Source organism: Porites lutea, chromosome 10 (genome assembly GCF_958299795.1).
Source record: "Porites lutea chromosome 10, jaPorLute2.1, whole genome shotgun sequence".
NCBI lineage: Eukaryota > Metazoa > Cnidaria > Anthozoa > Scleractinia > Poritidae > Porites > Porites lutea.
The window spans coordinates 24534602-24560249 of NC_133210.1; the positions used below are offsets into that span (position 1 = coordinate 24534602).

The following is a 25648-nucleotide window of genomic DNA, read 5'->3' on the forward strand; positions in this document are numbered from 1 at the left end:
AGCTTAGTTTAAAACATAACACGTGTGGCATTCTCGATCCAGTTCTCAATCAATGTTACACAGCGGAGCGATTAACATCGTATGTATATAAAAATGACTTTATTTGAAAGGAATATATAAAAGTTTATTTCATCACCAACAATAATCATTACTTGCGCATAAACTGATCCTAAAGAACAAAAAGTTACTATATACAAAACGATTCTTTTCTCCCCGAAAAAAGCTTCTTTAAGGCCTAGTCTTTCGATTCACTTTTTGTGTTCCATGAGATTGCTCAGAGATGGCAAAAAAGGAACGGCACGGACAATGCTGGAAGGGGACTTTTTCTCTACCTTTCTCTCCATTATTGTTCTCTCTGTCCAAAAGGATGAAAGACTATTGTGAAGGAGAGAGCCTTCTTTTCGTCTGTTCAGTATATTGTGACTTGATATGTTTGTGATCATAGAGCAACTGCAACAAAGGTCTCACGCTTACTGAACTTCTTTTAACACAACCCTGGGCATAAAGGTTTGTCTCAATAAGCAAACTTTGGGTCTAACACGAGCCCGCTTCAATACCTGTCTGTGCTTTGGGCTCCAACAGTTAGTGGCGTTTAATAGCCTCCAAAGCGTCCCTCTAAAGAAAATGACTAAGAACGTAGGTAGGTGCTGTAAAAGAACTGTTGAGTGTGCCTTAGCGCAGCACTGAGTTAATTCCATCAGAGGTTGTGAGAAGTAGCTGGGGCGCTTACCAGCCAGGCCCAGGTTGTTCAAACGTTGGATAGCGCTATCCACCGGATAAATCACTATCCAGCGGATAAGTATCACGGAAATCAATTACGCTATCCGCTGGATAGTGATTTATCCGGTGGATAGCGCTATCCGACGTTTGAACAACCGGGACCAGAACGGTAACTCATATTTAGCAGCTTCAGTGACAGCCCCAGACAAACACGTTGCCTGCTCCTAAATAATAAGTGCAAAAGCTCCAGTTTGGTTAAAGGTGCGATGTTTGTCTAAATTAATCTGCCATCTATCTATTTCTATTTTCTCATATATCTTTTGGAGGAAAAAACAGGCAAGTCTTTGTACCTTAAGAAAATGATGAGGATTATAAGTGATGCAGGAGGACACTTAACATCTGCCTAGGCAAAGCACGGATGCAGTTTCCTAAGAGTTTAAAATATTGCTGGAGCGCTCACTAACCCAAACGGCAACTTTCGTAAACCCAAGATAGTTTTTTTCGCAAGTCGCTGTTAAACCAAAGAAAAACCGTATGGCTTTTAAAACTACGATCAGATAAGACACAGTACAACAGGAATATTAAAGTTTAAACTAACAACTAGATACCGTCGAATCTAATCATTATCAACCCCTTTCATTTAAAATTGCACCCTACACAGATCAAACAATTTGTCTATACAATTTTCGATAAATGTTTTTTTCTTGCTTTTTTCTTGAATGTACATCTCTAGTTCTGTCCTCCATCTGAAAAATAATAGTATGGAAAAAAACTGAGCGTGCAAAGTTAGGCATCTGTCTCCTGGTAATAATTCCAGCTTGATGAAGTCCGTTTCATATTAGGGACATGAGATGGTCAAAGAGCGTGAAAAGAAGCATCTTCCTCGCAATCAAGAAAAAATTGTTTGCTTAAAGAATCATTCAACAAGCGACGCACTATTTAAGTCACACCGTGGGCGAGTAGTTTGCATGTCCTGTTCCACAAAGTTGGGCCGTGTTATATTTAAAGAAAACGGCGATGCATGCAAATAAATTTGGACTAGTATTTGCGGAATAATTATTAATAACTTACGCTTTCCAGACATGCATCTGTCCCTTGAGCAGTGCCAGTCTCCGTTGTCGCACTTACTACAAACAACAAAACGGATGTTATTAAAGCGCTGAAGTGAATAATTTTCTTTTCATTAACTGAATTTTGTTCAGATGTTCAGCACATGGTTTAAAGATGTACAGTTCTACATGTTTCAAAGGGTTCCTGATATAAATCAGTGGACGCGGTTTGAATCTTCAATAAAATGTAAAAGCCGTTTAATGATTGGACCAGAATCTCATTAAATCATTGGTGTGTTATTTATAAACTATTGACTTCTTTGTCCGTTGTGCTGTTTGATTTCAGTTGACACTTGTAATTTGCCCGCTAAAAGGTACCTATGAAAGTTAACATTTATGTTTTAGTTTGAAGCCGTGCTTAACTCACGCCACAACACAACTGTCAGGCGTTTTTGGCTAACACTTAAATTCTTAGAAAAAGTCCATATATCTTTGTACACTACAGAAAACACGAGTTGATCTTTATAGAGCATTAACCCTACAACGGTTCACGCCATCGGGTTAATAGCTTGTAGAGAAATGCTGTAGTACCTTTCAATTTCAAACCTGACTTACCAACGCACTTAATTTGTATGTATATTAATTATAGATAGCTATAAAATGCACAATACAACTACAACAATTGGCTTTCCGTAGAAATAATGTGTCGCGTGGTGTGACTCAAAAAACTGAAACACTCACCATAGTGTGCAGTTATCCTGCAGGGTTTTTAAATCCCCATGTAGAAACTTCTGCCCGTCAAACATACACCCTGACATTTCAAGTATAAGATATAAGTTTCATTAAAAACCATAAATTTATTATTAAGTAACTCCACCCTTTAAGTGATTCAGGACCTAACTTTCCAGGAATTTCTAGTCATCAGAGCCCATGGATCCACGAAGGACCAGCGCTTGAAACTATATTTTGTTACCCTCTTGCATTAAACATGTTTTCGGGTAAATGTTCCGAGAATGTCATTGTGGCCATTTCAGTATATACAGAAAACTTTTCTAATTCGGGGGATATCTTGCAAGTTCTTTACTGTTATATTCTGGAGACAACGCTTCGGAGATGAAATTTCTAGGTATGTTGGTGGGCAAATAATATTAACTGGCTAGTTTCTCAACAACATCTAGCAAAAACACCACAATCTAAAAACCACTGACAATAAGTCTTTCTGTGGACTAACTAAACTGTTGCGGAGATTCGTGATCTGCCTTCGCGGAGTTAGCAAGTTTACAAAACAAGAAAGGCCTGTGAATACTACCGACAAGAACCACTCCATCTATCAGGGCAATGTATTAGTTTCGTTATTTTTGCCCTTTTTCTCTTAAGTTATGTCTTAATTAATTATTTGTTCCTGTAAACTTGTTTAATATGTGGAGAAAGAAATGAAAATACTATCAACCAACCAGGCTAGACTGACCGCCCTTAACAGAAACACGGGGAGATCTTGCCCAGTAGCTTTGTAATCTTGTTTCAAACCCTCTACAGCAAGCAAACCCTATACTAGTGCCTACTAAAGGGCTCTTTTTATAGGGTAATAATTGCGGTTTTCTTTCGCATACTTAAAAGTTGGAATATGATTAGAAATTTGACGCTAGGCAGAATTTTGATCGGTTAAAGATGAAGGACCAACCACCCTGGACGTGGCACGCATACGCACACAAGCAAGACGCACGCCTCTCTCACCTTGCTCAACCTTCACCGGACAGACGGGGCAACAGCGCTGTTCAATCTTCATGGGCGCTTCACAGTATACTGGGGAACAACTAGTTACAGTGCAAACTGGTTTGCGGTCATCTCCACAGTAACACGATGTGCATTCGTCCCTCTGCCATAGCTCAGCTTCCCTGTAGTATTTCTTGGTCACAGTATCGTAGCACTTGCTAGTAGATTTGACAACTACGGAACGAAATACGGTAAGCACGGAAATACTGTGGAAACGACTGCGGCAACGTTCGAAACAATTAAATTTAAAATGCCCAGACGGAGTAATCAGTTTAAGTAAACACTGATATACCTACCATTTTCATCCCTGCACTTAGGGCAACAATTGCTGTTGTCTATAAGGAGATCTTTGCACTGTGGGTCTCTTTCACACATCTGCAGAGCACACGCTGCCTTGCCACTTTTTCCACAATAACACGTTGTACACTGGTCCAATTGCCAGCTCTGACCCACAAGGTAATACTGACCCGAACGGATGTCCTGACATACATCTCGTTGGCGGCCATGATTGATGCTCACTTCAAAAAAGAACAGTTTCGGTTTTATGAACGACATGGAAACCCTAGTTCAGTAGTGTTGGTCGGGTACGAAAAAGGGTTAATTTGCCACTTAAAGGAAAACAAGTTACGCCAAAGTTAACTTATTGCTCAGTCAATTCCAAGCTTTTTTTCATCCCTCAGGCATCGCTAGGTTTCGAGTTCGCATGGAGAAGCATTTGCCATCAAAGATCTGTCCGGTAGTGAGGCATGTTGTTTGTTGTAGAATGAATGCAAGAAGAAGAAGTCTTAAAGATGGTGGTGGCGGTGGTGGTTTTACTTGAAAATGGAAAACGAATAAGGGGCGTAGCTGCCTTTAAGCCATTAAGCCCGGTCTTAACAAAAATTTTGGGATGAAGATGAGCTCATTTAATCGCATGTTTACAAGGCATAAAAGAACGTAGTACAGGCACTAATGTCTGTCGCGGTGATGGGCAATGCAAAATTGGCACATAATTCACTAGGAAAATCTCTCGTCAAACTCCGTTAGTTTGCAATGTAGATACGTTGTAGGACCGGGTTCCCCATTCTTTGATTACCTGCTAAAATCATGTAGGTTATAAACTTGTAATTTAATTTAGGCGGACTCAGCTCCTCACAGCGCGTTGGTTTTAACGTACTCGCAATAAGTAAAAAGGGACCCAACTCTAGAAATCACCTGTTTAGGCAATTCATCGCAGCCTAACATCTCCAAATCTAGTTAAATACGGTATTAAGATGCGTGTAGCATTGCAGTGATCCAAGACACCTGGTGAGAAAAGACATTTGTAACAAAATTTCCGGTGTGCCTTCTTATTCCGGACTAGCGTTAATCGAATGCACCCTAAATAACACGTAGTGGAAAACTACTTAATATCTCCGCCAGAGATGGTGAAAAACCTTTTTGGTATTCTAGTAGACCGTTTTCTCCTCTTTTTGTTTTTGTTATTGTTTGTTCAATGCTGGAGACTAGCTTTATGAGATTGTCCACCACTTTTAAATACTAGGTAGCCAAGTGGCCCCCTGTAAAAAATAATTTCATGCCCTGGTTAACGATGTTTATTATGCATTGATCGATGTTAAAACGCAACTTCGAACAAACCAATCCATGTGCCGGGTTCTTTATCTTTTTTTACTTTAACATGGATGCAAAAACTAAGCTCCCTTTGCAATTCAATTTTCAAATTTCCGAGTCAGTAGAAATGTAGTTGACGATTTATTTAAAATGAAACGGGCTGCCTCGTCCCTTTTTTTTTTAATATCTTAAAAGACACACTAAACGAAACATTTGAAAAAATTCGCCTTTGTGGTCGTTTTTCTCCTCACCATGTCAGGGTCCATTTCGAGTCAGCCCAAAGAGATGAAAAAATTGAAACAACACACTAAAAAAATGTAGTTTACTATACTGGTAAAACGCGGGCTCATGCCCAGCTCGTTTACACACCAGCTAGTAAATGAAGAGAAATACTCACGATCCTACTGACCTGGAGATATATACATGTGTGAAGTAGAGGTCTTTATCGGTAGAAGTCACAAAGGCTTTACAAAACGGTCAGATATTCCTCCCAAATGCTGACTACGACAGTATGCCCTTTATCTGAAACGCTATTTTAATCAAAAAAGGAACTGTGCTTGTATATCACCCCTCCCCTCCACCCCCCTTCTTCCCCCTTTCCGAATAAGACTTCAACTCGGGCTTAAAAGGAAAAAATGGCTGGCTACACCCCTGGGAATGAAAGGCAAATAGCGAAGAAAGTGATTTAGCAAAGTACCTAGCACTGTATCCAGTTTGTTTCCTGCAAAAGCTTTGATAAGATCTGAAACAAAGACAACCACCGTCAGTTCTGTAATAGGCTGATGGGCAGTTTCCAGTCTTAAGTTTACATTAAATGATATTGTCGTGCATCGTTCCTTTAAAGGTGAGGGGTTAGCCACAACTCCAGGCTGTATTATTGCCCCAAGATATGTGGAATGTAGTATACGACTACCTAGGCTATTCCCTGCTAGCACTGATGTCTTGTCCCTGGTATTAGGCGGCGGGGGGAAAAGAGTCTATTTTCCTCCTGCCTGCCCAATACAAGGGAAAAGAGGCCTATGCGAGCAGGGAACTTAGACAAAACTGGAAGGAGTATAACTATTACACGGTGTTTTGTTGGCTTGACCACTATTGACCTATAAATCCCATGGAAATACCATAATTATACTTTTCAGTGTGTGGATGGTCGATAATCAAAAGTATGTAAGAGATTTATTACCTGCCTCGTTGTGGTCTGTGGAGGTTGGATCGACCAAAGGACACACGGGACAGCACTGTCCTTTTATATATATTGGCTCTTTACATTCCGGATGTCGACACACGGTTGCTAGGCATTCTTGCGTGCCATTACGACAAACACAAACGGTGCAATCATTTGGTTCCCAGGTATCCCCCTCGCCATAAAACTTGTTACTTGCTGAATCGTGGCATTTGGCTGGGAAGAAGAGGATTAATGATAATTCACTATATACCACCTATTATCCGAGAGTAAGGTCATTACAGGGAAATCTCAGACCTAGATAAATACAACAAGGCGGAGATATCGATCTGAGATTTCCCTGTAATGACCGAACGGACGAGGTTAATAAGTAATTTATTGTATGGCCTGTTTTGGGCTATTCTTTAAATGAATCATAAAATTAAACCACCAGGAGTAATTTTTAACATCCGCGCTTAAGAGGTCATTCGAGGTCGTGTTCACGAACCTAGCAATGCGCTCGAAACCACAAGACACAGTTTCTTTGACAATGAGAATTTTTTGACCTGAGCCTGCGATCAATTAAAACTAATAATTGATCAGCAGATAACTTTAAAAAACACGTCATCTCAATTAGTTGTACGCTTGAGCCCGCCATACAGTCATGTGACCCTGGTCAGCGGATACCTTTTTTGACAGCTGTCAACTGGTCGTGGCATGGATGTCCACTATAAAGTTAAACACAGATTGCCCATGCCCTGGACACCCAGCTGGTAATGTTAGGTCAATACAAGCAAATCTTACCCGCTTAGTAGCCAATCAGAGCGCGCGTACTGTTGTAGCCATATAATAAATCATGTTTCACAAGCAATTCTGTAAGTCCTGGTGAAAGTGACCAAAAGGCAACCTTCCCAGCATGACAAACGCTTCATTGAAATTTAAGACAGAGTCACAGAGAACATGATCTACAAGAAGGTTTGGTGGCGGGAGGCGGGAAACGGGTTGGGGACTGTCTGTTTTAGTAAGCCAAAAAACAATTTTAAAGGAAAATGAAAGGCTGTTTTCCATTCAACCCAAAATTCCGGAAATTTCAAATGCAACGGACCATGTCGGTTTGGTCCGACCGGAAAATTCGGGACCAGCTTTGAAGGTGGTTCTCTTTGACCGGTCCGGTTATCTCTGTCAGTTGGACCGAAATGTCCCTCTCCATTTTTCAAAATTGTTGTTCCCATTACCGCTGTTTTGTATCCTGCTTTCAAGAACAATAACCAAACGCGCGGTTGCTTGGGTCGGGTCTTTGCAACCGGAATGTACCGTTCCATTGGGCATGTGAAATCAGTTCCGAAATTTCGAACGGGGATTTTTGTTGAATGGAAAACGCCCCTAGTCTTATTTCATAAGTAGACTATCGTACCAATATGAGACTTTTTTGCTGGTGGTACCACCGCTTGAGTTTCATCCTTTTTCTTCTTGGCCTCTGTAACAACAAAAATTTCATTTTCGTCGTCAAAACACTTTGAATTCGTTCTCACCCGCCTTCTTTTTTCGTAAATTCAGATTTTTAAACTATAGATCCAGCGTTTCTGCAAATAAGGTGCTGTTCTGAGGGAAAATATAGCTAAGTTGAAAAATTATGACAAATGGCCGCCCTCGGTGAAGCTTACTGAAAAAGAAACAGTTTGGACAGAATAGGTCATACCTCTTCTTACAAACAAACTATTTTAAAACTAAACAAAAACTAAGGAGTAAGCATCCAGTACATACATTTACCTGAATTCTCTCTCTGATAGTCTGCTTATATTTTGTCTTTAGAAGGAGTGGTCCTTTCATTGGATTTGGTATATCAAATCCGTGTCCTGGGGGGGTACTCCCTTACAAGAGGCTAATGGGGATGTGCCGCTGGATGGGGTCGCATTTTCACGACTAGATTGACTATAATGGGGTCGCATTTTCAATAGAGTTACTAGAATAAGGTCGCAAATTTTCAGATTTTGGGGGTAAGTAAGGATTCAAAATGGGACGATTCTCGGTTTAAAAAAATCAGAAAGTTGTTGTTTATTAAATTTAATAATAAGCTCGCATTGACCGCATTACATTCCGCCACTTGAAACCACATTGATAAGGTAGATACATAGATAGAAAGTGACTAAGTTGGGATCGCGAAAATTACATTTTCCAAAAAGTGACTAGGGTGGGGTCTATAATTGGCCAAAAAATCGAATATAATGGTGTAGGGGCTTTGAGAGGCCAGCGGCACATACCCAGCAAACATTAACCCAAGTACAGCCAAGAACTGCAGGAAACATCTGTTATTGAATTACTTGCCTATATTGCCAAAGCCAAATTTTCTTATTCCTTTCCACGACAACAGTTTTCTGAAGGGCTAACCACGCCGTTTATTGGTTTATTGTTCATTTAATTTTTTTAAATGTTTTTTTCATTGCCATTTGTGGTAAGTCTAACTTAAGTTCATGAATTTCGCCTACTCTGCGAGTACAATCGCCTTAAATTGCATATTGGCCATAGCGACGTTTTGTACAATAGAGAGAAACGTTTCTATGGCCGGGGAAGGACGAGAGACGGCTGTATCCGCACAAACTCAATTTCGGCCCGTTAATTGACGTAATCAGCTTCAGTTGTTACATTTCTCAAAGAGTAGGCAATTAGCCCAGACAATGGAGCAAAGAACCCAAATTCATCATTAGATCTGTAAAACTGCTTTATTTACTTTATTACTGCACTTCCACTCTTTAATCTGTAGTCGAACGAAGTCTGCGTTTTACATACAACCCAAGATCATTTCTACTGCATAAAGTCTATAGGGCATGCATCTTGTACTGATGTGAATTATGTCTAATAAAATCGGTGACCGTCTGTATTAAAACTGTCTGAAGATGATTAATATCTCGTTCACAGTCACAGAGCGAGAACCAATAGCTGCTTATTAAAAACATCAACGGAAATACGCTTCTTCGATTTCAGACATTAGAAAATAAACAATCTTGGGTTGAATGTAAATAAGACGACCAAAAAAGTGTTTTTCCTTCTAAAATGTGTGTTAAGTACGAGCTACTGGACGTTTTTTTTTTTGTTTTGTTTTGTCATCTATTATATTACACCCCTTGGCACCAAGCGTCAACCTTTAACTCTTTAAGCCCTAAGATCAAAATTTGAATTCTCATTTTTTGTCCCTATTCATTTCCTACAGAAGTAGTGGGAAGAAGTTAATAAAATATCAAGTAAATTCATCTTGTGTGATCATGTCTGTAATTCTCATGACCACTCTGTTTTACAAAGCATTGATATTACAAGGAGAAACTTTATGCTGATCACTCTTAGGGCTTAAAAAGTTAAGGTACATGTGAGGTGGCTGATGGCGTTTGAGACTGTATGAATGTGGTAACTCAAATGAAATTTGTACACGGGACAGGGATTTTTTAATTCTTATTATTCTCCTCGTGGGAACAAACTTAGGAATGTAGTTAATCTGAATTTTGACCGTTAAACTGTATTTTTCATACGAGTACTTACACCTCAGCAAATTCTGTAATATATTTCTAACTTATTTGTCTATTATAATAATTCTGGTGTGAATACTTGCTACTGAGAAAGGGTGTAGTTGACAGTGGTCGTGGATTATTACAGTGACAGGTCAACAGCAGTTTTTCTCAGCTCCTCATACACCCTCACTCAAATGAATCACAACTAAAGCCCTCCTAAAATAACTATTTTACTTCTAATAACAAAGTCAAATGTGTATTGGCAAAAACGGCATCTGCATGACGTGTAACCAAACTTTTCATGGCACGAAATATGGGAAAACGAAACAGTATCAATGGAAGCTACCGCGGAGGAAGTTCCACTTAAATACTCACATTAAATCATTTCATCTGCGGACAAGTGGAGTTAGATATAAATTTCAAAACTCAAAATACCAGGGCCTAATTAGGAGTGATAGAGTTTTATGAACAATGAATAATAAACGTGTTTGCCATAATGAAGAATATATAAGAATCACTGATTTACATGAAAGAAAAAATTATAAACATAATCCTCGCAGCCGTGATGAAAGCATGGCGATAACAGCATCTACGAAAACTTGATCCTTTTGGAATCATTCAAACGGGCTGTGTCTCCATGGCTTCCATGGCCATTCGTTGCTTCGGCAACTAGGCTGCCACTCATTACTGCGAAGATAATGTCACCTTTCTATTTACTAGCTAAATTATTAAGTATTCATTTTACCCTTCAACTTTCACAAACTCATAAGCTGTATTTTTATGAAGGTTTGTGGAAAGATAGTTCTAGTAGAGAAGGAGTGTGTTTTTCTCACCTGAGGTGGAAGATGGCAAGCTAGACCCTGATGTGGTAGGAGGCAATGTTGAAACTGTTGGGGAAGAAGAAGAAAAACTACTCTTAGATTAGATTGTTCACGTCTAATTTTCTTCTCACTTAACGCAGCTTGTAAGTTTGTGATAGTTTGGGGAAAAACGTAACTGGATAATAACATTTTATTTTATTTATTAAAACATATTTTTATTACACTATATTCTGAGAAAGTATCAGTGAACTGATCTGTCATTTAATATAACTGTTATCATCCTTGTCGTTACCGTCATATCATAGACCATAATTCATCTTCACTATCGCCATCGCCACTTACATGGTCATGACAAATGTACGTGGTCAAAGGATCGCCTTTATCGCAGTGAGCATCGTCATCATCATCACAACCACCACCATCACTCCACTATCATCAACGATGCATTTATCAAAATAACGACAATTACAATGTTATCACGTTGATGGTGGTAGAGTGTGACCATTCCACAATAACCAGCGACCAAACCCTTTAAGCCCATATGGGTATATATCATGCAAAATTAAACCAGACATGGACCTCCACCATTACTCCAATATCATCAAGGATGCATTTATTAAAATGACTACAATTATAGGAATATTATCACGTTGGTGATAGTCCACAATAACCAGCGACCAAACCCTGTTAGCCCATATGGTTTTTTCTCAAGCATAATCAAACCAGACATGAGAAAGGAACAAAAAAAATATCACAACTGGCCATTTTTAATTGAACTGCAAGTGACACTGAGTCGATGGTGTGTCGAAATGCATTATGCGACTGTTTTGGGGAAGGTATCGCTTTTTCTATTGGCTGTCAAAGGGGCTTTGAAACGGATGCCTAGTTCAAAATAATATTCACTGCTTTCACATTAACCATAGAACACCTTGTCCACCCCCCAAAATTTTGCATAAGTATTGTTTTAAACTTCTCTTGAGAGGCTGGTAAATCCCAAGAGAAATTGGAAACAATGCTTATGGAAAACGTTTGGGGGTAAAAAAGGTGTATTATGGGAATGTGAAAGTAGCGAATTAGAGTGCTTTAGATTTGAGGACGAGAACGAGTACGAGTACGAGATTTAACTTAACGTTTTTGGGCGTGTTCTAAAAAAAAGACACCCGGAAAGCCTCATTTTCCTTTTTTTCACCAAAAAGTAAGTACGGTTATTTACACTGAATGAGGTTAAGTCCGCTCCCGATGGCAAAATGATAAAACCTCTAACATTTAATAACTTGTTCCCGCCACTACGACATTCTGGTTAAAACTCGCAGTAAATTGACAACGGCTATCAGGTTTTCCCGCCAAAATGACGCAGCTGGTTCTTGAGTGAGCAATACTCAGTATCGAGGAAATCTCGTACCCGTAGTCGTCGTCCTCTCAGAATCTAAAGCTCTCTATATTATCAATAACGATCCCTTATTCGCTATGAAACTTGAGAAATTACGTGTGAATGACAAAACCACAGTTTCGTGTCAAACAAATATGTCTCCCAAGCACTAGATCAAACCTTATCAAGCGTTTCAAAAAACAAAAATTAAAGTGAACTTTGAAAAACTGTTGGGCTAACAAGTTTTCAAAAACCACTATTTCAGTCCGTTTCAATCTTCTTCAAGTTTGTCCATCCATGCCTATTTTTGTATTTATTGTGTTATTAATGCCTTCTTTTTATGTTTTGAGCGGTTATTTTCCGTTTCACTTAGTTTGGTGGAGGTTCCCACTGTTTGAATTTTGTTACATTTCGTGACACAGCTCCTTTAACAGGTTCTGCGGAAAAATTGCTCCAAATAAGTCCCCAAAGTCAGTCTCACAGTGCAGTCTGACAAAACACCAATCCAGTCTCAAGTGCCGCCTCCGAATAGCCAATGCAAAAGGGCATATAACAGTTATGATCTTCCTTTAAAGTTAGTTTTTCTTTTTTAGTGTTTTTTTTTAGTTCTTGGCCTACAGATAATTCAAATGAATTGGCTATTAATATCTGTTAATGGGCCAGCCAAGAAATTCCTGCTAAATATTTCATAATAACCAAAATATGATTTACTTGCTAACTTATTATAAGTTTTCTCCTGCACCAGCTCTTAACAATTCATTTGCTGAATTCGCTTTGCAATGAATATATGGTCTGTAAGTATACAAAATCCACTTTGAGCATAACAAATATAAATTGGCATGTACGCAATCGTTGTGGCTAAAATCCTAGTGGCCTCCTAATCCAATAACTTGTAAGCGTGTTGTACAAATAAAAAGCGATCCTATGCGGTTTATATTACATGTGCTAATTGCAACTTGGAGTTCAACGATATGAGATCTACATTTTAATGGTAAATAAATGGTACTTTCGCGTATTCGTGTTATTTTTAATCGGTCTTAAAAATGAAAACAACTGATTTCTTGGATGAAAAAGAGTTTTGTCACCATGAATTGCTCTAGGAAGCTCTCCTGCAGTGTTATACGAAATGCTATACAATTAAATTTTATTTGATAAAATTTAAAATTTCTTAAAATTTCTTTGTGAATTGCCTCCGGTTTTTTAGGTTCCTCACTTCCTTTTTTATTCACAGAAGTTCACTGTTCAAGTTGGTCTAGCCCTTAGTCAAGTGAGAGAAAGTATTTGATGACTTTTGTGATAAAAATTTAAAAAATATATACATCACTGACAGAGAGAGAATCTTAAGCCAAAATCAAATCTTCAACTGACAATATTGATTATGATGATTTTCCAAATAAACCAGACAATGGTTTCCTATTTGCCATTTACATTTTAAGTTGAAGTGAAAAGTGATTATAACTCTTCACTGAACTGTGCCTAAACATTGTAAGTTCTATCCAGGCTATAAATAACTATTTTTTGGTCTCCCTCTTCATAGTTTCACTGTCCTTCTCGTCATGTTAAGAGCAAAAGCTAAAATTGGCTATCAACAATATGAGACATATTTTTCTATAACAATAATGTTACATTTATGCAATGGAGGTATATGAGACTAAACATAGATCTCGTTGGGTCAGGTGTACGCTTCAGCAATCTTATACAAATACCTTTTGCTAAATAAAAGGTATGCAACGTGTAATACGATTTCAACGTTCAAAGTGGATATACAATGTCCTCGTAAACAGCAGCTTGATAATGACGTTGTGGTGGCGTCGTACTTGCATTTGTCTGTACACGATCAGAGCAAAGTTGTGCATTCGCCGTTAACTCAGCCATGCCGATACCTTCTGTTATTTGCGATGCGTCTCCTAAGGGAATAATGGGACCAAACTGAACCGCTCCTTGCACGAGCTTTGATTCTTCTTCTAATGCAACGTTTCTTGCACTCTGATTTGGTGCGGAAATTGTTCATGTTTCCTTTGCAGCCACCATACATAAACTTCGAACATTTCTTGACAGCTTTGTTGTAATACCAGCGTGGGAAGGAGGCACGACAAGGGCCTACTACCCGGGGTAAGATACAGAGTTCTCTCCACCTTTCAATTGGAAGTTCTGTATGTAACGGAAAAGCAGATATTTACTAAAACAAGGCCGTCACTTTCAAAGCATATAGAATTTAAGTTTAGGCCACTCAGCGCGTTAATTATCTAGGAAGGGTAAAGAACGATTTATTAATTTCAGTTTATTGAGCTAGTTAAATAGGTTTCCACGGTGGGAGGGTTCTTTCACATTGACTCTCTCAGCAGCTCGTAAGAAACCACAGACAACTCCTTTGATAAGCAATCATCCAAGGCAAGTAGCAGCTTGAGACTTCTTGATATTTTGTTTCGACAGAACTTCCTCAGTGATCCGGCGTAATGTCGCACCAGAAGCCTTCTACTCGAAAACCACACCGCCGTATCCCTGTACATGTCGAAATTGGCCTAAATTTGTGGAAGTTGCCCAAAACACTTCTGCACCAGTTTTCGTCATTGTCCCCGTGGTTAATTAACGTCCTGTAACCTGAACCCTAACCCTGATCCTAACACCTTCTGCTTCACTCGCGCTGCACCTGTAAATCGAATCCAGCACCGTCTTCGTCGCGGTATCTTAAACTCCTCATCTCTGACGTGTATGACACAAACTTTCAACGCAAAATTTACCTCGTTGTGTTCAGGAGTAAATAAACTTCCGGCTCACCTATACATTTGTTCGTGTGGAGCGGGCTACAAGCAGACACACCACTTGTAACAGCGTCGGCTAAATATATGGTTTTCTGCACGTTTATAAGAAAAAAACTACGGTACTAATAGACCCCTTTGGCTTGGAATGTTTGTTTCTCCATTTCAGAGCAGGTGATTTTGATCTTGATAAGTTTTTCTTTCAAATAGGCCCTTTGCAGTCACATGATACAGACGCACCTTTGGTTCCGCATGGCCTTCGAGTATGTGGGTCGCGCTATTTTGTGCTCTAGAAGAAGAATTTAGTTTGGATCTCTCCTTATTTCAAATACATAAAACGTTTAAAGCAAAGTGAAAACAGACGATGTTATTACACGTTTTCTTAGCTTTCTTTTCTTTTCTCTTTGCTTTTTTCCTTATTATCAGGTGATATCTGTTGTAATCTTCTACTGATTTAATTTGGCACGCCACGACTAGCATTTTGGCTAACTGCGTGCCAAGAATTGTAAGTAATAGTAACGTAATAAATGTCTTTTTAATTCTTCTCTTGCAGAAGGGCAAACAACGCACTAAACCTTGAAAAGAAAAGACTGTGTCGTGTTCTCCAGCAAGTTATTTTCGCCCCACGTGACTGATAAGCTTCCAAGGGCGTATTCCATGTTATAATGAATGCGTAGTTGAGAAACAATACAAAAGAAGAATCTCGTAGAGAAATGGAAAGACAAACGAACCAAGCTTACAAGGCCTAGTGCTTAAGTGTTGCTCACATTAGTGGCTTTGCACTTGGTTTAATTCCTACCTGGAGTTTTGGTTTGTTCCTTTGGAGAAGGAGTAGTACGCTCGACAACTTGCTTCGAACCTGAGAGAAAAAGGAGAATAGAGACCATTTCTTCCCGCCAGTTTTACGTTTGCCGTTCGCGGTTTGACGTTTTCAACGTGACGAAGGCACTTTTCACATAAACAACCTCACAACCACCAAGAAAACGTGAGTAGTTTGTAACACTATTTCTTCAAATTTTTCTTAAAATATGAAGCCACTTTCCACACTGACCAATGAAATATTTGCCATCCTAAAGAAATGTTTTAAAAGTTATCGTTAAATTGTTGAAAAAATGCAGGAAAATCACAAAATTCGGAGATAGGTTTCAGTGGCAAAACTGGCAGAGAAAGCCCAGGACATTTAACAGTCTAAATTGTTGTTTATCACAAAACGAAAACAAAAAGAGATATCTTAGGTACTAAAGAAGCGCCTGTAACCGGGGAAGCTTACAGGCGGGGGTAGGGGGCTCATAGCCGGAATAAAACTTATGTTTCAAAACAGATGGGCCTATAACCGAGGGGCGCTTTAAGAATGGAGGGGTAAGAGACTTATAACCGGTATTTTACGGCAAAACACAGATCAAGATTGGTTGGTTTGATCGTCTATCGAACTATTTATAGAGGCATTTAAAAAATCAATAATGATAAAAACGTTACATGAAGTCTTCCACGAAATCATGTCATCATTATCAAATGCAATGAAAATTAACATAACTTCATTTTAAATTTGTATTTCCACAAATCACATCATCTTCATTCTATGTTTCATTCCTTTCACGGGTTAAGATCAACTCAACAAATTGGCCTGCTCCCAATGTATGGTCTTCATAGCTCAGCTGGAAGAGCACCGCAGGCACTAACGTAGAAGCTATGGGTTCAAATCCCGTTGAAGTCCCGAAATTTTTTCAGGTGAATTAGCAATTACTAAAATTGCAGTTACCACTGCGACGATCACATCTATTCTTCAGTTAAGATTTGTATTTCCGCAGTACACATCTTCATTCTAAAATTAACATAAGTTAAGGATATATACCGTATTTACTCGATTACACGCCGCCCTCGCGATCGAATAAAAACTGCACCAAATAGGTAGAATGCGGCGTTTATTCGAGGATGATAAAAAAAGGTCGGTACAACTTATTTAACCTACACTGATTCTACCTTAGTAATAAAGCAAGATCTCGTCATAGGAACGTAAAACACCTTTCTGTTTTACGTGATATTTACTGCTGATGTCGCCCTCGAATAAATTCCGCCCTTGAGTAAAAGCCGCATCAAAAACGCCGCAGCGTGTAATCGAATAAATGCGGTATTGAGAAAAGGACAGTGTGACGACATTTCACGTGATTTGTAAACACTTCCGTCACAAAATGCCTAGTCGTGTTTAGAAACTTTCTTGTTTTACTCTTTTGTAACACGATTGATTACTTACTTCTGTTTCGCGGAATACAGAGATCCTTGCAAGCAGCTTTGGTGTTAAAATTGTTGGCGTTTCCATCGCATCCACCATACAGGAATTCTTGGCACTTTTTCTTTGACTTATTGTAATACCAGCGGGGGAATGCAGCTTTACAGGGGCCAACACTAGGCGGCTCCAGGCACCGGGCTGGAAGCTTAGGACCTGCAAATTGTGTTTAAATTATAAGTAAGTGTGGACGAAAGTGAAATTAGTGAATAATTTCACGCGCGTTTTGTCCAAATTTCAATAATTCCGAGATTCGGACAAAACGCAAGTTAAACTTATTCCCTAAACGTCTTTTAATGCCATGGCATCTTCATAAGTACGAACAATAATGTTGCCTTGCGAAGAAATTTTACCTATACATGCATATACCAGGTCACTGCCCGCGTGTGTGATCGCGCCTTTTTTTATCACGTTATCAGTTTTAAGAGTCCTTGATAACTTCGGCACTTAATTAACTTATGCACGGGAAGTACACCCAAATAAGCGCCATATAGCCAAATCGGCCAGGAAAAAAAAATGTAAAAACGTAATTATCTTTTAATAGAAACTTCGAATGAAAATCCTGTACCGCCACTACCGCTATCTGCATCAGAAACATAACGGAGCATCGTGCTCGACTTAAAAAGACGGCGTTTCTGGTATAACAATTTCCCTTTGGCCTGTTGGTTGGGGCAAAATCTTCAGGGGTGAATTGCTTTCTTTTAAAAAAATATACCGTAAAATTCCGAAAATAAGCCCCTCCATGTATACGCCCCTCCAAATATAAGCCCCCAAAACTCGTAACGCAAAAAAACCCTCCGTTAAATCGCCCCTCCAAATATAAGCCCCCCGGGGGCTTGTACTTGGAAATTGCCCTCAAATACAAAGTCAAACAAAGCAAAAACGGTAAGATTTCCTTCCAACTATAAGGCTAGCCCAATCGATTTTGAAACGCAAAATTCCCTTCGTTCATAAGCCCCTCCGAATACAAGCCCCTCCAAAAATAAGCCCCCCAAAAAGGGCCTTTGAAAAATATAACCCCCGGGGCTTATTTTCAGAATTTTACGGTAGCCTTATTCAAGATTTACCTCGTAGTCGTGCCGCCTCAGTTGAAACTGTTGTGGTGAAAATAGCTTTGTCGTCTAAATGAAATGTAATGGCAAAAAAAGTTTACTGAAGAACACTCTTATTGGCCAAGACATTTCATCATACCGCCTTACTTTGTTACAGCGACTACACTAAAATTCATTGCCTGTGTTTACGTCGTCAATACAACGTTATCACAGAAATGTACCAAAATGTGCGATGCACGTGAAGAGTTGATCTTCCTTATTGGACCCTTTTGCTTTCTTTTGACATTAACTTTGCTGCTGCCAAGCGTCAGTAGCTAGGGGTCTTAAGACCCCAGGACGGCAACGTGTTTAAAAAGGTAAATTCGCATTCTTTAAATCTTCATCGCGATTATTCCAACTTGCTTACCCTTTCAAATTTTGGCGAACTCTCCTGGAGTTGAATTCCTACCTGAACCATATCCAAGTTCTGGGAAAGATTTCGTCGTCGCTTGTTTGTATGTCACTCCGTAACACGTGAAATTAGACAATTTTCACGGCGTCGCAGTCGTGAAGTGACGGGGCAGAAATGTACGAAAAAACGTGCTACACGTGCAAAGTTGTTGTTTTGCTAATCTAAAGGTGATGTTACACGACGATTTTTAGCGCAACACAGCGTTGCAATATTGGAACAATGTTGGAACAACATAAGAACAATATTGGAACAATGATGTCACTATTCGAAAGAATTTCGTAACAATGTTACAACGCTGTGTTGCGCTAAAAATCGTTGTTGCGAATTGTCTCGTGTAACATCACCTTAAGGCCCCGTCCACACGTAACCAGATATTTCCGCAAACGGAGATTTTTTCTCCGTTTTCAAAAAATATATATACGCGTTCACACATAGCGTATTCAAATCGTTTTCGTCCGTCCACACGAAAACGCTAAAACGATGGAAATACGATAGCATCCCTTATGGAGCATGCGTCATACTAAAAGTATATGGTGTATGACATCATCGTATTCGAAAACCTCAGGTTTCATCCGTCCACACGTAAACGAGAAGCCAGCGTTTTCAAAAATCTTTTCGTTTTTACCAGATACGTCTTGATGGAAACCTATTGTTTTTTTTTATGTTCTCGTTGCCATTGCCATGCGTCAATATTCATTTTGAAGGAAACTGATACACTAAATCTAATTACCAACTGACTTTATACCTGTTGGTTGCCCTGGTACACACATTGCTACTTCAGGAATTCCGGCTTCTGGTATTCCAGGAATCTGAACTTTACACCAGTAACCCTTTGGGCAATCAGACTGAACATTCCTTCCTAAGGAATTCAAAGTGACAGTACAGCTTCTTGGCTTCTGTGGTCCACACTGGCTTGTTCTATGACATCTCCATTCTCCATGAAAACAATTGCTAAGTAGTAAAAATAAAAATAACAAGAATGGATGAGTACGCTGTTCTCGCTGCCAATCACGCTACCGTAGTTCTAACTACGGCCAACAGTTGGACAAGTAAAGAGAGGATAAACTTTGGCAATTATAGCATCCTTCTATAACAGAACTAGAGAGAAATTAGCAGTTCCTTATTCGCTTCGTTTTTCGCACAAAGGCGAGCGCGAAACGCGACTGATGACGAAGCGCAAGGAACCTTGAGGAGGAGAAAGCCGTCTTCCTTTGCGCGCAGAGAGGCGTCTGGGTACGAGGCAGTTGAGATATGGGGCGCTTTCCATTTTTTAGTCAAAATTTCCAGAATTTCCGGTTCGGCGGTAAATGGAACACGTTTCGTTGAATCATCCCACTGGAAAATTCCCAGGAATAGTGGAAGGTCTAAAAAGATGGGCCCGTTTTCCCGGTTGGAATTTCCGAACGGAATTTCGCGTTCCATTTACATGTTTCTCGTAGTTTGTACCAGTTCCAGGTCCACGGAACTGGTACAACTGAACGGAACCAACGGAACTGGTTTGCTCGTTGGCAAATCAAAATGGCTTCCCTCGAGTGAGCTCACATGTATCAACGCGCGGTTTTTTTTTTTGCTGGCCCCACAATGGAAGCACGTTTGCACCACGAGTGCCCTGACCTTGGATTAATTGGTAAGTATCTAGTAATGAGTAATAGCGATATTTATTCAGAGGTTCATATTCACTGTGTAGAATCCCTGCAATTTTCCTCCTGACACGATTTTCCCGCCATTTGCTCTCTTCCGACGCGACGTAAGTTGAGTTTTTAGAGGTTAGTAAATCCCTCTAGTTTCTTTTAAATCAAGCGTTACTGATTTTAATGAGTGCCTTCCTTTCAACCACCCGGCGGAGCGCACGTGTTAAAAAAAAAATATTGAAACCAGTTTGCCTTTGCAGTCGGAGGGTCAACAATACGCACGTTTACAAACGTTACGTGGTTCAAAGAGGAAGCGACTTAAAAACTCTGACAGACAGGCAAGTAGAAAGCTTTTTAATTGGCACACATTCAAGTGCATTTTGTCGTTTCTGATTTTTACACCGTAATTCGGAGAAAGGTAGTGCGCCAAAAAAAAATTAATAAATTGGACTATGTCTTTGACTAATATGGCGATCACAATATGCGGAAATGAGCGACATTTTAGCAACTGTTTATTTCTAGTCAGATCGTCACTTTGGCTTCTTTACACCCGAGTTAATTCAATTGCAAAATTTAAATGGAAAAGAAAGAAGTTCTTTCTTTTCTACCCAGAAACACTCTGAACTAAAACTCTCTCAATCAGGAAAGGATCGAATAGGACCTCACATTCACAAAAACGGGGATTTTTTTTCTGGCGTATCTCATGCTGTCCCACGCCAGGTTAGTGGAGTGGTGTGCAATTTAATATCGGCCACTACTATATTTGGTTGTTCAAGAAGGGCCTGATAATCACCATTTTCAGTGAAAGACCATTCAAATTATATCATTTGCACTCTGTGAGTGACAATCCAATTGATTTCACTTCATTCCACCACTGGAAAAACTAGGGCCTGTTCAGGCTAATAAACACAGCTATAGACTGGCAAAAAGAAGCCACAGTGCCCAGTGAGCAAAGGTGAATTTTGTGGCCAACTGAGTTACAAGGTTACAGGCAAGCTTACAAGAGGGTACACTAGGTAACTGCAATATGGTCACTGTAGCACTTCATGCTTCATAACATACCACTTTTCACATGGGAGTCTTCCTTTTCTTGTCTCCCCAAATAGGAATGCCCTATCCCTATAAAGGCATTCTAGCAACAAAAAATAAATGTACAAATCATATTAATCAACATCATGATCAAGGGTGCAAAAGTACTTAATTTTGCAATTTTCAGTACTCTCTCATTAAGATGCAGTCGTGCATAGTATCTTGAATATTTTACAAAAAAATAGAGGTGTACATTTTGTAATAACTGAACTAACATAACAAGGATTTCAGTTACTTTTAAGTCCATCTGCATGTCACTACAAACTGGCGTCGTAGTCCACATTGACTTAAGATATAAGGAAGAGCACAAAAATCATGGAAGCCAACTTTCAAGATAATCATATTAGCAAGTACTGCTCCTATTTGCCTCCAGTGACTGGCTGGGAAATAATTTCTAACATTTACGAGGCCATTAAAACTCAAATCTTTAATTACAGTACAGTAATGGTCATTCATATACAAGGAACCCAAAATAGCATCATTCTCACAGGGTTCCCAACATAGGCTGATGAAGAGATGTTAATACATCATCATGGCCTGTTTGTAAACCTGTTAAAGGATACTATTTGTGTCCAATACTAATATAATTTCAAGCTGAACCTTTGTTTTACCCATAACTGAAAACACCAAAAGGGCAAGATTTAGAAATGGCTTATGGCAGCCAACAGGTCACTGAATTAGAAACAATTCTTGCTATTTTAGTATTTTGACTTGCATATTTTGGATAAAGCTGAATTTGAGGTTGCTTAATTTAACTAAGCATTGTGGTTGCACATAAAAGTCAACTTATGCAAGCAGGACAGGAGAGGAAAGATGATGGCAAGCCTTGACTGTGACAAGCGTGACAATAATTGTGTTGGAAAAAGTTATTTACTTCAAACTTCATCATCCTTTAAATAGGTCTTTTTGTAAAAGACCAGAATTAAACATTAATTTAAGTGAAGATCACGACAAAACACGCAAGTAATAACTCTGTCATATTTGTCACACACAAACTTTTTGCCATCCTGTTGCATAAACTCACTAATATTGAGGTTAAACTGTATGATCAACATAAAATTATAATACTTACTTTTACAAGGTCCTTGCATGACACCTATGACCTGGCCCATGGTGCACTCCTCTTTATGCAATTCACACTTGTTGTCATACTGTTTGCCATTTGAATAGCCACACACAGGATTGCGCATATAGCTGCTGCAATTGTGAGAGCAGGAACAATAAGGAAATCCATCCTTCCCCACTGTACAAACTTCACGGAACCCACACTTCTTTTCTTTGCAAATAGCTTTGAATGAAATAAAGTTTAAGTTAATATTACTATTTTACAATTTTCTTGTGATAGCTTACCATTTTTTTTGTCAAAAAGCAAAACTATTTTTAACCTAGTCTAGTTTTAAGAAGACCTTTGGAGGGTGAGGAAGGTTAACCAGTAAGGTATGTCCCCTTTTTAGCAGAATCACCGAAGATTTGGAGGAGCTTCAGAATTCAGGGCTTATCCAAAAAAAATTTAGAAAGAGAAAAGACAAAATTATAGCTAATAATAGATAGCATTTTCTTCATTGGTTATGGAACCCTGCGAACATTCTGCATTGAAAACTTGAGGCTTTAGCAAGGTCACTGATTCTACTTAGAATAGAATTTAACACAATTTCAGACAAAAGCAAACCACACCCCTCCCCCACCCCTGTGTATGCATCCATTCACAGAATTTGGGGTTTAGGGCTTTTAATTTTGCTATTAATTGAATTTCGAAATTACACAGACCATTACTAAGTTGCTGTGATGTGGGGATCTCATGCAAGTTCCACTCTCACGAGTTCAGCTCTTCAGACAAACTTTGCTACTTTGGCTAACTGGTTCGCCTCCTGTCAGATGGCGTACTTTACATTGCTATTCAGTCCTTTGTGGTCTAAACACTGCTGTGAAGGCTACCGCCCCCCGCCCCCCCCCCCACCAAAAAAAAAAAAAATTCTGGGTTCCACAGCTTAACCTTCTAACACAACAAATTGACAGAAGCTAAACTGATGTGAACTAACCAGGTTCACATTGGCCTATGCCTGACTTCAACCGTCCACCTCTAATGACACATTTAAGGCCAGAGTCACATCTTCCTTCTGTCTCCCATTGTCCTCCGCACCTCTCTCCCTCCATCTTTGCACAAACAGTGCAGCAACCACAGACGCTCTTAACTGTGCCTCCTCTACACCCCACTGGAGTTGAGCAACGCACCTTGGAACATGGCCGAACACAACTCAGAGACGCAACCAGAGGAAATGCCAAAAGAAAACTTCCAATGACCAGCAGTCTCGTTTTCATTATAAACCGTCTTGCTAAAATGAAAAATGAAACAAAAGAAAACTTTTTATTGTAAAAATGTTGTGGACTGATCATCCCAGTTTTTCAAACAAACTACATATTAAAGAGATTAGTTTATTCAAACAGAAACTTTCACTTTGCTACATGCAGAAGGTTTTGAAAATATTTGAATAAAGTGTATTAATAGTACAAACCTTTCTAAATTAAATAACTCCCAAACTTTCTTAAAATTTAAACTTGGCCAAACCTGTTAAATTTCAAGTAAAGCTCAAAAGGACAATAACCCTCTTGTTGAAAATGATCTAAATTAACTACCTACAGAAAATTGAGAAGACAACATCACTTAAAACGTGCAATTAAATGGTCACGTTTTATCCTTGCCTAAGAAATTTTAACTACTTGCCTTTGCATATATCTTGTTGTAGTGTTCTTCAGTCATGACCGTATCATGTGAAAGGTCAGTGATCTATTCTTACTTTATACTTTCAATTATTATAAACCACTAGACCAAAATCGCCAGATATACCTTTACAAAGACATAATATACAATTGCCCATGAATTTTATCATTATATTCGCTAATTAATTAGGAAACAAAAACCCTGCGTTTATAACTTGTTGACAACGTCCCGTGTCAAGAGATGATTATTGATTGCTATCAATTGCTGCGGATTATCGTGTAGATGCACCACATTAATATCATTTTAGAGCGCTGGTTCACTCGATCAGGTCTTCGTAAAGTTTAAAAATCCTGACCAAACAGGCTGACATTTTTAGCACTGCTTTCCACTGCTAATCGTTCTGTAAGTTCATTGTATCTGGATTACATGATTTGGCAGTCTGCCCAACCAGAAACTTATTAGTTCCCTCCAAGACGAAACTTGAACCCGAGCGCTGTCTTACGACTTCTAATGATGCAAAGGAACATTCTTTTATCTCTAATGAACACAGATTTGAAAGCACTTCAAAACAGAAAACCAGACTAAACAACTCATCATCTCTTTTCTTTTTACCTGACAAAAATCGTTGATTATTAAATCGAATTTACTGGAAGATTTCACCCTGCTACGTAGTGCATATGGTACAGAGCCGATACTGCTGTTTGTTTCGAAAACAATGTGAGCTTAATTTGATAGCACGCTGCGATGAAACTCTGCATGCTTATGATAAAAAGTGCAAAGAAGGGAGCTCTTATCAGTAGCAGAGAATCGCCAAAGATTCGCCAGACCTTATCTATTGATATACATCAAAATTTCAAGCAAAAGAGTGAGGGAAATTGCTTTACACTAACGGAAATCCGATTAGAAAACTCTCACTTCTATCTTCAATTAAACACGCGCGCATTTCATTGAATGAAATAGTTTACACACTACACTATCACTGAAAGGCGCGATTTACGTTCCATTGGCGAGAAAGTTAGGTGCAGAAGTAGTAGATGGCTATTAAGAAATTTACCCAACACATTAAATGCCAGAATGCACGCTCTTCAAACAGCGCAGTTGTGGGTAGTAAATCTATACACCAAGAGCGAGCGTGGAGTCACTTTCCTTAGAAGTGAGTGTGAAAGCTTATTTCTTGACCCTTTCTGTCGCAGACTTTCCTGTCGTATATGATTAGAAAAAGCTTACCTTAACTGGAGATAAACTTCTTCAATTCAACGGTATCTCAAAGTTCTTTCTACGTGGTTTAAAATGTACCTTCTAACGATACGCGAACGTGTGAAATTGATATGTGTGAAAATGAAATCTTTACGTAGTTTGCCCTGGGAAATGTCAATCAACTTCGGTGTCTCAAAAAGGTCACGCCATGAACTCGCTGACAATCTAAACCCGGGTAAATGACGATTTAATACCCATTTCCTTCAGAACTAGTTCCTTGATTGCTATTGCGGGTTCATTCCACCGTCATTTGTTTAAGATCGTTGTTTTCCCGGCGTTTTCCTGGAATGTCGTCTACACCGCAAACGAAAGGAGAAGGGATATAACTAGGCAGGGGGGAGGAGGGCGAAAGGTAATAGGCGAGGGGCCCAATCCGAAACAAAACAACGGCACTGGAAATGTTGCTAACAAAAGCGAAAAAAGGG

At 39.2% G+C, this 25648-nt stretch overlaps 1 protein-coding gene across 2 annotated transcripts; it reads right to left on the reverse strand.

Moving 5' to 3' along the window:
- Positions 1-82: 82 nt before the first annotated feature.
- Positions 83-25316, reverse strand: LOC140950634 (cysteine-rich motor neuron 1 protein-like). 2 transcript variants are annotated; one of them, XM_073399876.1, is made up of 17 exons: positions 25194-25316; positions 23287-23580; positions 22320-22535; positions 21221-21290; positions 19273-19478; positions 18092-18145; positions 16992-17180; positions 15540-15599; positions 10625-10678; positions 7706-7768; positions 6313-6528; positions 5830-5874; positions 3839-4060; positions 3504-3716; positions 2511-2580; positions 1792-1847; positions 83-1466 (listed from the first exon to the last, which is right to left on the reverse strand). In XM_073399876.1, the coding sequence occupies exons 2-17, from the start codon at positions 23564-23566 to the stop codon at positions 1450-1452; spliced, it is 2031 nt and encodes a 676-aa protein (XP_073255977.1). In that variant the 5' UTR covers positions 23567-23580; positions 25194-25316; the 3' UTR covers positions 83-1449. The 2 variants fall into 2 exon arrangements, with proteins under 2 accessions (XP_073255977.1, XP_073255978.1); XM_073399877.1 differs by lacking the exon at positions 18092-18145.
- Positions 25317-25648: the final 332 nt, after the last annotated feature.

Bases quoted from the DNA above. Each gene is read 5' to 3' on its own strand.
- LOC140950634 (XM_073399876.1), bottom strand. From the start codon at position 23,566: ATGAAAACGAGACTGCTGGTCATTGGAAGTTTTCTTTTGGCATTTCCT. The intron at 21,291-22,319 runs GTAAGTATTATA...TTTTGTTGCTAG, and splicing joins CATGCAAGGACCTTGTAAAA to AATGCCTTTATAGGGATAGG. The intron at 1,848-2,510 runs GTGAGTGTTTCA...TGTTGTTTGTAG, and splicing joins CAGGATAACTGCACACTATG to TAAGTGCGACAACGGAGACT.